Below are 14668 nucleotides of genomic sequence, written 5' to 3'. Positions count from 1 at the left end.
TGGTACTTACAAGTAAACGACATTCAAATCCTTTAATTGTTGAAGTAGCAATCCTTTGTAATGGTCTGATCACAACAAGAGCGAAAGGATCAGAGGACTTTCATATGGCAGGTGATAGTTTACTATAGATACAAAGTGAGGCGCTATATTGCTCAAATAGGGGTGGCAATGAGATGAGACAACTTGCGAGTTACTCGCTCGATCAAAAGCTCAAAGCTCGAATCGAGTGAGCTCAAATCAAACTCGAGCTCAACTTATGATGTTGGTGAGTCGAGTTCAGCAACTTGATACTCGACTTGAAAACTCGTGATAAACTCGAATACCCAATTATCGATAACAAATTATCTAAATTCAACATTTTTCTACCTTATTGTTGCTTTTAACATGAGACACTTGCAAACTACTTGAAATCTACTCGGTCAAAATTCAACTCAGTCAATGCTTGAGTCGATCAAATCTCGGACAAAACTCGATCAAAACTCGAATCAACTCAAACTTGACTAGAAATGCTAACGAGTCGAGCTAGCTCCAACTCGAACTCAACTCACATCATTAACACCCTTATGTTCAATGAAAGATCCATCTCGTTATTGGAGATATTTGATGCTTGCCATTCATAATCTTCAACACATTGTCTTGTTTGGTTGAGCTTTCTTAGGGTTTGGAAACATATTTAATGATCTAAATTTATTACTCCTGTTTGGTTTGGTTTGGTTAGTGGGATAATCATTACCCTTACTTGATGATAACTCAAACCCCTAAAATGTTATCATTCAAATTAGAGGAGTAACAAAATCTTTTCCATTCCCTTATTTTTTTTTTGTCCTACTATGAGGAGTTTCCCACTGCTTTCGACGAGTGGACTAATCTCCTGCGGGAATTTGCATGAGTACCTCAAGGGGAGCATCCCTCCCAACTGAAATTTTTTCCATACCCAAGGCTCGAACACCAGACCTTGGTTAAGGAGCGAGAGACCCTTAACCGCTCACGCCAACCCAATTGGTTTTTCCATTCCTTAAGTGATTCATTTCCAGTTTCTATTGTTGAACCAAACACCCAATAAAAATAACAATCATTTTTACCATTCATCCATTCTAATTAATTCCATTCCTTTTTCATTCCTTTATTTGAGCCAAACACCCCTAATTCAGAAGCTAATGAAGCATTTGCTTATAGAATCCAGGAGCACTCTCCTAATTGTATTTTCTGCCCGATGACCCTAGAAACTAGAGACCATGTCCTGCGAGTATGTCCTCGTGCCCAGGAGGTCTGGAATTTGGTTGGAATTGATATCAACATTGGTACCCATTTTAAAACCTGGTTCAAAGATCTTATCACTACCATTGTTCCCCACCAAAAATATACTATACCGCGTAATGTGCTTGCTGTCTTTCTTTGTTGGCAAATTTGGCTACGTCGTAATGCTTGGCTTTTTAGAAAAGAAAATACTCCAGCTAGTGTCCTACTAAAAACATCACATTGGGCCGCCACTGAATGGTTCTTCACTCAGAACCAACCTAAAGTGGGTAAAGCTCCCAACTCATCACCACCCAACATTCTTTGGACCCCCCCGCCACACCACCAACTAAAAATCAACACTGATGCTGCCTTTCTTTTATCTACTAAACAAGCTTTCCTTGGGGCTACTTGTCGTGATAACAATGGACTTTGAATTGAGGGTTTCCAACTAGCTACTTACACACATAATGCATTTGAGGCTGAAATTAAAGCAATCTACACAGCTTTAAAGTGGGCAAAAGAAAGAAATTGGGGTGAAGTGATAGTGGAGACGGACTGTCTTCGAGCCAAGATGGCTATCTTGAATGAAAATACCATTAACAGCCACGAATCCGATTTATTATGTTTGTGCAGGGAGTTGCTCCACGTACAAGAAGGACTTAGACTCACCTTCAATGGACGAGGAGCAAACAAGCTTGCGGATAGTATTGCAAAAGATGCAAAAGGGAAACAGGACGGCTTTAACACTTTGTGTATTTTGAGCACCCCTCCCCCGGATTGTATTAAATTTTATGAACATGATAGACTAAATGCTTTAGCTTCTTTCTCGGATGTACTAAACAGTAACGTAACTTAATAGTATTGATCCTTTGTTTCAAAAAAAAAAAAAATGAAGCATTTGCTTTCATTATCCCCATTGGCCACCATGTTACCATGACGAAGTGACGCAATTACGAGAGATTCAACACTTCATACTTCTAGGTAAATTATGATTTCTCCTTGCAAAAAGACACTTAATACTTATGTTGTATTTTTATACGTTGTTTGAAGAGAAATATAAGGACCTAAAAGTAGATTAGCTTTTAAATTAAGAACAACTTAATAACATCAAACCACATGGGTGAGAGCCTGAGAGGCGACCTTCATCTGATGTGGTCTCTAGAAACCACAACTTAGATAGTATCAGTGCAATGAACAAAAGAAACAATCCAATATGTGATCCTATCCTATTCACAATTTATTATCATTTGAGGCCTTAAAAGTCCATGGTAAATCAAGTCTTTTTAGAAGTATTTGGAAAGCAGCCAAAGCCTAAACCTAGGTGGCCCTAAACTTTGGGCCGGGGCAAACCTGCTCTGTACTCTCGGCTGCTAATTTAATTGTGTATGGTATATGATTGGCTCAGACTCTAGAGTTCATTACATCTACTTACCGAGTAGACTATTCATTAGAAATTGCTACATCTACCTACCGAGTAGACTATCCATTAGAAATATACAATTAAAAAATAAGTAATTCTGCTAAGTTAGACTCCACTTATTATCAATGTTTATTTCTAGTGAGTACGTAGACAAAGTTTTTCCCTTACTTGGATATATAATTGTTGAGTTCTATACTTGTGGCAGCTTTGATCATCAATATTGCATCAGCACGAGGTCATAATTGCTGAAGCCTGAAGACGTCATAGCCAATAGGTTATTTTCATTCTCTTGTTAATCACGGGAATGTTATGACGTTGAATTCATCTAGATGGAAAGTTATATATATTTCTCCACCACCAAACCTTTTAATTCAAGGTCAAGCCATCTTCTTAATCAACATTACATATTGACATCGTTTCACCTTCGTCACTTCATGCCAGCAAAATTTTCATGCAACAATTAAGGTGTAATGATTCATTTAAAAGATGTTTGCCTTTTGAACTTAATTATTCTTAGAATCTAGTAAAAAGTGTAATGAGACTTGTGAGTTTGTAAAGTTGTGAATTCCTTTTCCATTAGCTGGTAAAGAAAAGCTAGAAAATCACATAATAAATAACCATGGATTGTAAAATTGTGAATCTCTTTTTAATTAGGGACTCTTATTCGTTTAAATTGATTATGCCTTTTGTTTTAGTTTTTTTTTTTAAGGATAAATTTCATTAATTGAAGGCCACACAACATCTACAATAGATATTAAAGAAAAACAAAATACAATCAAACAATGTTAAATCAAATTCGTTTTTGAAGAAACTACAATAAGCCAGATCGAGCAATGTAGCACAACCTCCTTGTATTTGTTGAATCAATCAGCTATTAATGAATAAGTCTATCATTTTGACATAGTTTGGGAAGAACATTCTTGATCGAGTCATATTTACTGCATCCGAGATTCCAATACCGTCATGTTGAGTCTTGAACTTCATCCGTACCAATGAGAACAATTTCGCATACCTAAAAACAAAAAAATCATACTTACAACTCCGATAGGGGAGAAAGAGATCTCCATAACAAAGACTAAAAGAATCCAATAAAGAGATACTAATTTATTCAAAAAAAATAAGAAAAAGAACTAAAAACTGAAAATAAAAAGCAAAAAATGACTTACCATAGATGAAAACATCTATGACAACCCCTAATTGATGAAAAAGGGGTAGGGAAGGCTAGAGTTTTAAAGAGAAAAAAAAAAGAGACAGGCTACCCCCTTACAATACTCCCTTCGTTTTAACAATGTTTTATATTATCTTATTTCAGATCTCCAACCCAGCTACCCCATTTTAACTCACCATCCCTTCTTTTTTCCATTAACGAATATGTCACCATATACTTCTTCTTTCTATACCCATACAACACTACGTCTCTTCTCTACTATCTCATACTCAGTGGCGGACCCAGGATTTCAGTTGAGGGGTAGCGTAATTTTACGAAAATTATCAAATACCAAAAAAGCAAACGGTGCAACTATTTTAAAACGGAGGAACTGTACAAGTGTGGGAATAATTGTGTGTTAACCTACTGTAGGTTAACCTGACATTCAATATATATAGTGTATATAATACAGACCTATTACTATGAAAGTACCCTTCTACCCTTTACAATATAATATTATCCCTTTACATATAATATTATCCAATACACCCCCTCAATCTTTACGGGGTGAAACATCGGATAGATTGGTACGATGTTTAGTAAATAAATCAGTAGATAGGCCTTTAGTAAAGATGTCTGCAACCTGAGACTGAGTAGGAACATGTCGAACAATAAGACCTCCCTTGGCAACCATTTCTCGAACAAAGTGATAGTCAACATCGATATGTTTGCTACGATCATGATGAACTGGTTAGCAGTGAGATAAGTAGCAGAGACATTGTCGCAATAGACAATCACAGGACGATGGAGAAAATGGCCAATGTCAGCAAGAAGTTGCTTGAGCCAAATGGTTTCTGCAGCTGTGTAGGCAATGGCCCTGTATTCAGCTTCAGTGGAGGACTTGGAAACAGTAGGTTGCTTTTTCGAACGCCAGGAAATAATATTCTTCCCAAGAAAGACAACATAACCAGTAGTAGATCGTCTAGTGTCAGAACATCCTGCCCAATCTGCATCAGAATAGGCAATAACAACAGTAGGAGAGCTGCTGCTATATAAATAAAGTCCATAATCCAGAGTGCTCTGCAGATATCTGAAAATTCTTTTCACAGCATGAAGATGAGTAGTACGAGGAGCATGCATAAACTGAGACACCATATTAACAGCATAAGCAATATCAGGACGAGTCATAGTTAAGTACTGCAATGCACCAACCATACTACGATAATCTGTAGGATTAGCAAGAAGTTCTCCATCAAGTAGAGACAATGTTACTCTAGAGACAACAGGAGTGGTAACTGGTTTAACAGTATGAAGATGGAATTTACGGAGTAAATCAGAGACATACTTATTTTGAGACAAAAATAAACCAGAGGAAGTACGCACAACCTGCACACCTAAGAAGTTATGAAGATCCCCTAAATCCTTCATAGCAAATTGAGAAGAAAGAACAGAGATGAATTTGGCAACAAGAGGAGGACTACTACCAGTAAGGACAATGTCATCAACATATAATAGAAGAATAATGAGATGACCACGAAATTTGAGAGTGAACATAGAAGTGTCACAACTGTTGCACTTGAAACCAAGAGATAAAAGAAAGTTGCTAAACCTGGAGAACCAAGCTCTAGGAGCCTATTTCAAACCATAAATGGACTTACGAAGACGACAAATATGAGTAGGTTTAGATGGATGAATAAAACCCGGAGGTTGACGCATATAAACCTCTTCATTGAGGAAACCATGAAGAAATGCATTTTGGACATCTAACTGACGAATAGACCATTTAAGAGAAACAACAACAGTAAGAACCAAGCGAACAGTAGTAGGTTTAACAACAGGACTAAAGGTTTCAAAGTAATCAATACCTGCCTGCTGATGATTGCCAAAAACAACAAGTATGGCTTTGAACTGCTCCACAGAACCGTCAGAATGATATTTAATCCTGTAAACCCACTTACAACCAAGTAAATTCTTATCATTGTTGCGAGGTACCATCTCCCATGTGTCATTTTTAATCAAAGCATTGTATTCATCTAACATAGCTTGACGCCAACGTGAGTCTTTAGAAGCTTGTTTGAAATTAGTAGGTTCAGATTCAACAATTTCAGTATTTAAGTTCATTGAGACACGTGGTTTAGACACTCCATCTTTAAGAGGTAACCATGGGGTGGTGGTTCACAACTGGGGGAGACGGACAAGGGGAGGGATCGGGAGACACCAGACTAGAAGGCGAGGAATGGGGAGAGGCAATAGGGGGAGACTCGTGTCGAGGAGACACGGGGGACAAAACCGTCGCACTTGGCGAGCCAGCAAGAGCCGGCGAGGCTGCTGGGCGAGCTGGCGAGCTGGCGGGAGATGACGGCCCAGCTAGCCTAGGCTCGGTAGAGGACGAGGCTGGCTGCCCAGCAAGCGGGGGAGACGGGGAAGCAGGCGTGGTCGGATAGGAGGCCCGAGGGCTGACATAGGCCACGCTAGGCGAGGGAGATGGGACAGCAGACACACTAGCAACGTTAGTCAAATTCCAGTCAACAATGAGAACCAAAGGGGAACTATAAGGGGCATTCGACGCTGAGCCAACTAGAGCACGATATGGAAATTTATGTTCATGAAAAAGAACATGACGACTAGTGTAGACTTTCTTGGTAGTAGGATCAAAACATCGATACCCTTTATATTCCAATGCATATCCAATTAAACACAAGTCTTAGATTTAGGTTGCAGTTTGTGATTTTTAGAGTGCAGGAACAAAGGAAAGCATTCACATCCAAATGTTTTCAAAAATTGATAGGAAGGAGGACGATGAAATAATTTTTCAAAAGGTGAAACACCCCCTAAAACCGAGCTAGGTAATCTATTGATAGTGTAAGTGGCAGTATATGAGGCATCAACCCAAAATTCCGCAGGAAAGTCAGAATGAATAATCATAGTACGAGCCATTTCAATGATATGACGATGTTTGCGTTCTGCAACACCGTTTTGAGCTGGAGTGTGGGGACAAGATTTTTGAAAAACAATTCCATTGTCAGAAAAATGTTGAAGAAGAGGAGAATTGTCAAATTCCCTTCCTCCATCACTTTGAAATATTTTAATTTTGCAATTAAAAAGATTTTCAACCATCTTTTGAAACATAAGGAATTTTGTATAAACTTCCGATTTTCGACGTAATGGATAAATCCAGGAACAGCGTGAAAAATCATCAACAAATACAACATAATATCGAAATAATTGATTTGACAAAACAGGAGATTGCCAAAGATCACTGTGAATTTTATATAAAGGATATGTAGAAAGATGTTGTATTTTGCCTAGCTTACATCCTACACAATCATCATGAAATTTAGAGGTACATGTGATGTATTGATTTGAACATAAAGTTCCTAAAATGCTAGAAGATGTATGACCCAGACGAGCATGCCACACGTCACCAGACTCCTTAATGGCTAGGAAAGCAGGAACTGAAGGCTCGGGAGGGACAATGCTGGGCTGTAGAGGGTAGACACCTTGTTTACTGGTTCCCTAAAGTAAAACTTCCCCCGTTATCTGGTCCTTAACATAAACAGAATTTTTATCAAAACTCACAACACAATCATTTTCATGACACAACTTGTTAACTGATAATAAATTATGTTTCAAATTAGGGACATGACAGACAGATGATAAACGGAGGGGACGACTTGCTGTTTTTAAAGTTAAATTACCAGTACTTTTAATTGGGAGTAAGGTACCATTACCAACTACAACAGAACTAGACCCAGTATAAGGAGTTTTAATAGATAACGTACCATCCTGAGGAGTCATGTGAGAAGCAGCTCCCGAATCCGGGTACCAGACTGAGTCATTAGCTTCACCACCAACAGACAGTGCAGCTAAGGCTCAAGTGACACTTTCCGAGGAGGAGGGAACAAAGCTATGATTGAAACGCTGGGGACAGTAGGCAGCTTGGTGACCTGGAAACCAACACAAACCACATGTATCGGAAGTAGGGGTAGATGTAACATTGTTACTATTTGATTAATTACTCCCTACAGACGACAAATTATTAGTAATATAATCTAGGCAAGGCATACTATAGGATGACAAGGTAGAAAATTTACTTATACCATTTGAGCGTCCCTGATTACCATTGTTGTTGTTGTTTCCTCCTGGGCCACGATTATTATTGTTTCCACCATTCCCACTATTATTATTTCGAGCATTGTTGCCCCCACGAGTATTATTACCACCTCTGTTTCTGTTATTCCTTCCCCGATTTCTCCCTCCAGAATTATTCTGGGAGGAGGAATTTGAACCAGTACCAGGAGATTTGACGGCAAGTAATGCATGATGGGACGATGGATCAGATGCATCCTTAGAATTTATCAATCTTTGTTCATGCAGTAACAACTTGGGACGCAAATCATCAAAACTAATTGGGAATGGATAATGCAGGAGGGTAGTAACTATATGATCGTACTCAGAATCACGATCTAAACCAAAAAGGGTATACTGCACTAAATCCTGGTTCGACACAGGACACTGAATAGCAGCAAGGGAATCCGCAATCACCTTAATTTCCCGTAAATATCCATCAATTGTTTGGGAAGTAGTTTTTTTTTAATACGAGTTAATCTGCCCTTTAATTCCATTGATCTGGCCATACTAGCATGCATAAATCTAGTTTGTAATCTAGTCCAAATTTCTACATACAGAGGTAGATAAATCATGTACATCCACAAAAACATCCCTAGATAAGGTGGCAAAAATCCACGATTTAATTTGTTGATCAACACGTCGGCGATGTGGTCGGGGCCGCAGAAGAGACCGCCGGCAGTGGCTGAGTTGGGGCAGCGAAGGTCTGAGGCGTGAAAGCCATGGCCAGGGGAAAGAGGAAAAAAAAATGCCGAGGGAAAGAAAAAAAGGTTTTTTTTTGTGTTTTTCTTTTAGAAAAACCTAGGCTCTGATACCATGTACAAGTGTGGGAATAATTGTGTGTTAACCTATTGTAGGTTAACCTGGCATTCAATATATATAGTGTATATAATACAAACCTATTACTATGAAAGTACCCTTCTACCCTTTACAATATAATATTATCCCTTTACATATAATATTATCCAATATGAACTATTAAACAAAAACTTTATTATGTAAATTAAACGTTGTTAGACTTATCTTAATGTGTATGTGTGCACGTGTGCACGTGCGTGCGCACGTGCGCGTGTGTGTGGCTGTACACACACATTAAGATAAGTCTAACAATGTTTAATTTACATAATACTACCTCTGTTTTTATTTAGTTGCAACATTCACCTTTTTGCACAAACTTTAAGAAATGAGAAAAGAGAGTATAATTGACCCACTTGCCCCTGCTACTAGTACTGTAATTAAATGGGGAGAGAGTAGGTGAAGTAAGGGTAATATAGTCAAATTATTCCAAAAGTTTTCCTAAAAAGGGAAATGTTGCAACTAATAAAAAACACCTAAAAGTAGAAACTATTGCAACTAAATAAAAACAGAGGTAGTATATTTTTGTTAATACTTCCTCCGTTTTAAAATAGTTGCACTATTTTCTTTTTCACATTTGCCAAGACGCTTTTTTAATATATATATATACACATTTTTATAATTTTGTTCTCATTCGTAATTGAACATATTAATGGTTAAAGTTATGCATCGACTAGTGTGATACTGAAATAAATAAAACTAGATGGAGTATATATTTAGATAGTTTTGTGACAAATATCTAAATGGTAATCTTTAGCTATAAATGCTCATTCCACTTCTTTTGTTTTGTGGATAGTAGCTCATTTTTACTTGTTTAACAAGCTGTTTTTACTTGTTTGTATATATTGAATGTTTTACTAAGCTAATAATCATACATATTAATTATAAAGTTATTCAATTTATACAAATATATTAAAAGGCGTGCGAAAACAAGAAATTGTGTCGCGTGACATTCTCCCTAGGGAGTTTTAGTTCATGTAATCCATGTACAATAAAAAAACTAAGAAATTGCATAGTATAGGGTAAAGGGTTTGATCCCGAGACTCGAGTACATATACTAAGTTTTAACCGCTAGGCTAAGTTGTATTTAGTGTTATTATCATAAAGTATTATATCAATAAATGAAATTTTTTCTTACCCGGGCATAGCTCGGGCCTAATAACTAGTTACTAGCTCATAAATAGCCAAGTCACTTAATTTATGAAAAGAAACATACAGATAGGCAATTTGGATTATTTGTCCAATGGAAAATCTAACTAATAGTAGAAAAATTAGTTAATTTTTCTTATCAAAGATTTAAAAAGAAGCTAGTTAACTTTGAAAAAAATAAATATTCAAACATATTTTTGAACTTATTAACCAACACTACAAGAAAAGGCCCAGTCACCGACGGCTACCCCGCGACGGCTCGAAAAACCGTCGTTTTCAAAATCAACGTCCGTTTTAAACCGTCGTCCTCACCGACGGCTTTTAACGCGTACAGCGACGGCTTCAACGGACGCTATATGATAACGACCGTTTCAGACCGTCGTTGATGTTGTCAGCTTATATTTTAGAATTTGTTGTATTAGGCGTCGGCTTCAAGCCGTCGGTATTGATAGCAAAAGTCGTCGGTGATCAGCGACGACTTTAAGCGATCGTTGACTGGGCCTTTTCTTGTAGTGCAAATTAACAAGCAAGCACGCAGTCAACCTTAATTATTTTTGGCATATGATTATTGCGTTCACAAGAACTTGCATATAATATTTCTGGCACATGATTATGATTAACAAGAACTTAATTGCATATAATATGTTCTTGAGCTGATTGTTGACCAATGACTAATACTCCATTAGTAGTCTATCTTTTCTTTTCACACTTTTTGGCTACCCTCCAATTGCTACTACTTTGGTCATAACCACATCACAAATTTTGAAATGTTTGGTCAAACCATTGAAGGAAGAGATATATAGTAGTATATGTTAACACGAGAATATTGTTGGTTAACATTATATCAGAAGTCTGATTAGAGTTTTTTAAGCACAATTTCTCTCCTCATTCCCGCCCGTCTTCTTTAACTTTGAATTTCAGTCAACTAATTTGTTTTTTAATGAATGATTAATCCGTGATTCATGCAGAATATTCAATCTCTCGTTTACCTAGTAACACATATATATACACACATACGTGCACACTTATTATTCAACTCCTCCAAAAATAACTTAGTTTGTACATACATTGTATAACAAACATTATTAGTCCATATTAGGTTGAACCCAAGAAAAAGAAAGCACAAAAATGTCAGTTTCTTTAGAAGTATTGGCAATGGCAGGAGAAGATTATGCTAACCATGGCATAGAAATGGAAGAATGGGAGCGCGCCGAACTAGAAGAAACACCAGCTTACCTGCTGGCTGATGAAAATGATGATCAACAACAATGGAGTATTATTAGTAATTTTAATGATCGTTTTAATATAAGTCATTATGTTAATGCTAGGAAGAATAATTATGAAGATGGCACTCGTTTTGAAGCATCTCAAGATTGTGAAGCTTCTTCAAGAGACAGCTTAAGCTTAAGAGGGTTGGTAATGATGATTACAGCCATGATTAGGCTAACAATGCTTACAGAATCAGTGGAAAATATTATGTCATAGATAACAACACTCCTTCTATTGATTTTTCCCTACAATTCAAGCTAACTTGGAGAAGTTAGTTGTATTTATTTTGAGTTGAAAGATGTATAATTAGTTTTCGAAATAGATTTATTCGATGTAAATTGTTGGAACATTCCTTAATTCTTGATATTCTAATTAATTGATTGATGGATCATACATTATTATTTTGGCTTCCCTCCCTTTTGGGTTACTTTTCTTTTGGTAAATAAATAATTTCATTGGATGATGTAAAACAAAAATCCCACTTTTTAATTTGATAATTCTTGGTAGGAGTGTTAATGAGCCTGCCTGTCTCACAAGCTATTCAGATTCGGTTCGAAATTTTTTTGACACGAGAATAGCAAAGTTCAATTCGAAAAATTTGTGAGCAGGCTCGAAATGTATTGTAGCTATATTATTTTCCAGATTATACAAAATAAATGAGAAGTTATACTTAAATTGTGGATAATAATATTTGTGAAAAACTCAAATTAAGTAGTCTAAACCTATTTATAAAATATATATGATATAATTTTTGAACTTACTGATGATGATATTGCACTTAAGGGTTACAAGTTTTGAGGTTGCGGTGTCTATGATCTCTTCGTGATTGGTGCCTCTTTTGAGATCTCTTGGTGAAATGAGAAACCATGTGGATTTTGCTATGGAGTCTATGATGGATTGCTTTTGAGTTTGTAACAAAGTAACAATCTTGTTATGCATTAGATGTTGTTCTAGTTATCCTATTTCTTATCTCAATTTGGTACTTTTGAGTTTTGTTAAGTACAATTACAATTTAGAAATTATTGATGTAATTTGATTTTCTATAATTGCTTAAGTTTGTTGTTGAGATGAAGAAGTGTTTAAAGAGAGATTTCGTCATTTTAAATAAGCTTGCTTGGCGTTGGTGACATTATACTCTCAATCTAGGCCATGTGATGGTTTTGTATAAAGAGTTTTGTGTTTGAAAACGCACCACTGCACAATTATTAGAAGATGTCCGTTCTTGATTGCCTAAAGTGAGTAGGCTTATGGAATCTTGTTTAAGGTGTAGTATCTATGTTTATGGTGAGCATCACTTCTTGATTTTCATTTCAAGGTGGAGTTATCTTGATTGGTCGGTTTCAAGTCAAGGTGGAAATTTGTTATTTGTGACTTGAAATCTTGTTAAAATGACATAATGCTGACTTTGAATGCACATATCTCTAAATCTATAAATTCTTTTGATGTGATTAGAATTGGAGATGATAGCTTATTCCAAGAGCTTTCCAACGACATGTCATATGCCCAATTCCGCTGAGAAAAGAGAAAGTTAGGGTTATTTTACGAATAACTGATAGAACTGGAATTTCGTCCCGCGCCCGACGGGTTTGGCCCGGTCGACTGGGCGATGCGTTTCTCACGGGTTCTTATATTATTTTAACCCTAAAGTTGTTGAACCGTCATTAGAGTTATACTAGGAGATATTTGTAGGGTTTATTAGGGTTTCCTAATGTTATAAAAGGACCCTATTGGTGATCATTGTTTGACACACACTTTAAGCCATTAAGATTTTATGCTCCTTGCATATTCTCTTTGTTTTCCTCCATTATAGTGAAGAAGCTCTCAATCCCCCACCTATAGATGTAGGTCTATTTTGACCGAAGCACGTAAATCTTTATGTCTCTTTTGTTTATTTTCTTTATCGTTCTTCTCATTATTATTATATCATTAACTTGTTTCGAATTGATCAAATGATTCACCACCCGTTTCCTAACATAAAATAATAATAAAAAAAGAAACAAGATAATGCTCTAGTTTCGAGATCGCAAAAATGCGATTTCTTCATTGCACTTACGTATGTAGATTTAGGGTTTTGCTAAATAACACCCTATTTTTTTTTCTACTAACACTCTGTATTTTTGTATAAAAATACGAGTGTCTTTTCTTTTATTTCTTTCCCCTCCATTCCTCATTTACTCATTCCCCTTCCATCCCCATCTCCATTCCTCCTCACCTTTTTCATTCTCTTTCATATTTCACTCACACTCTTGAACCTGGCGCTTCGAAAAATTTAGCACGGAGGTCTCGCTAACCGGTCAGCGAGTCAAGGTCCAGGGGTGAAGCTCCCTGGTTTGGGGTTCTGGGGGCACAGTGTGGACCACGATGGGGGGTTCGAGGGCGCAATGTGGCCCATTATGCGGTTCGAGGACAAAGCCCCCGAAATTATAGGGTTTAGTATAATCATTTTTTTGTTTCAGTCCCTATTTTGACCGATTTTATTTAACTTTATTAGAACATCTCAAAGTAGAGTAAAATTTACCAGAAATTGACTTGAAAATGCAGTATAAGTACCCACGCCTCTAAAATAGGTACTCGAACCCGTGGCCATGCGCCTTAAATAGGTTCCCAGACCACAGGTAATACAAACGCGTATTTTAGGCGTTCGCCTGACCCCAGGTTCGGGCACCTATTTTAGGCGCATGAGCACTTTTTCGGCATTTTCAAGTCATTATAGTCTATTTTTTTAATTAAATGAATTAATGTGGCCGAAAAAGTTGCACGTAATGTAAACGGAAAGGTTGTCAGAGGAGTCGCGGCGTGATGATGCCATTCAATGTGTGATGAGAGAGAGTGACCGGAAAATTGGCTAGAAAAGTAACAGGGAGAAGTGATCGGAGAAGTACTTGGATGATGTGAGAGTGTGAGGAAGTATGACAGTGTGGGAGAGTGGGAGAGTGAGGATGTATGAGAGTGGGAGAATGAGAGCGAGTGAGGCAATATATACGAGTATAAATGCATAAGAAGTATGTAATATGTATATAGGGTGTTAATAAGAAAAAGCAGAGCGCCATTTAGCAAACTCAATAAGATTATGTTCAGTTTACCTTATTTTTGCTTATTTCAGATCTAATCAGATCAGATCAGAAAAAATAAGTTCAGATCAGATCATGCTTATATTTAATAATTATTATTACTATTAAATATCTTTCATTACATATTAGTAAAAAGTATAATAATTGAATATTAACAAAGTACTCATTGAGACGAATCAAACAAGACCCCACATGACTATATTTTTTCTTATATATTGAGAAAAAATCTAAAAGATAAGATCTTGTAAATCAAATCAGATCATATCAGAAAAAATAAGATCAGATCAGATAAGTTCAGATCAGAAAATTTTAGGTGAACTAAATGTACAAGTGTGGGAAATAATTTTGTTAACTTGTTGTAGGTTAACCTGGCATTCAATATATATAGTG

At 36.7% G+C, this 14668-nt stretch overlaps 1 protein-coding gene across 1 annotated transcript; it reads left to right on the top strand.

Moving 5' to 3' along the window:
- Positions 1-10988: 10988 nt before the first annotated feature.
- LOC125498991 (uncharacterized) lies at positions 10989-11554 on the top strand. Its single transcript, XM_048647375.2, has one exon. The coding sequence runs from the start codon at positions 11067-11069 to the stop codon at positions 11421-11423; it is 357 nt and encodes a 118-aa protein (XP_048503332.1). The 5' UTR covers positions 10989-11066; the 3' UTR covers positions 11424-11554.
- The last annotated feature ends 3114 nt before the right edge of the window (positions 11555-14668 follow it).

Source organism: Beta vulgaris, chromosome 6 (genome assembly GCF_026745355.1).
Source record: "Beta vulgaris subsp. vulgaris cultivar EL10 chromosome 6, EL10.2, whole genome shotgun sequence".
NCBI classification, from domain to species: domain Eukaryota; kingdom Viridiplantae; phylum Streptophyta; class Magnoliopsida; order Caryophyllales; family Amaranthaceae; genus Beta; species Beta vulgaris.
Note: the sequence above shows the minus strand (reverse complement) of the source record. Positions and strands in the feature narration are given on the sequence as shown.

What these genes read in the sequence shown, in the direction of transcription:
- LOC125498991 (XM_048647375.2), top strand. Translation starts at nt 11,067, where the DNA reads ATGTCAGTTTCTTTAGAAGTATTGGCAATGGCAGGAGAAGATTATGCT.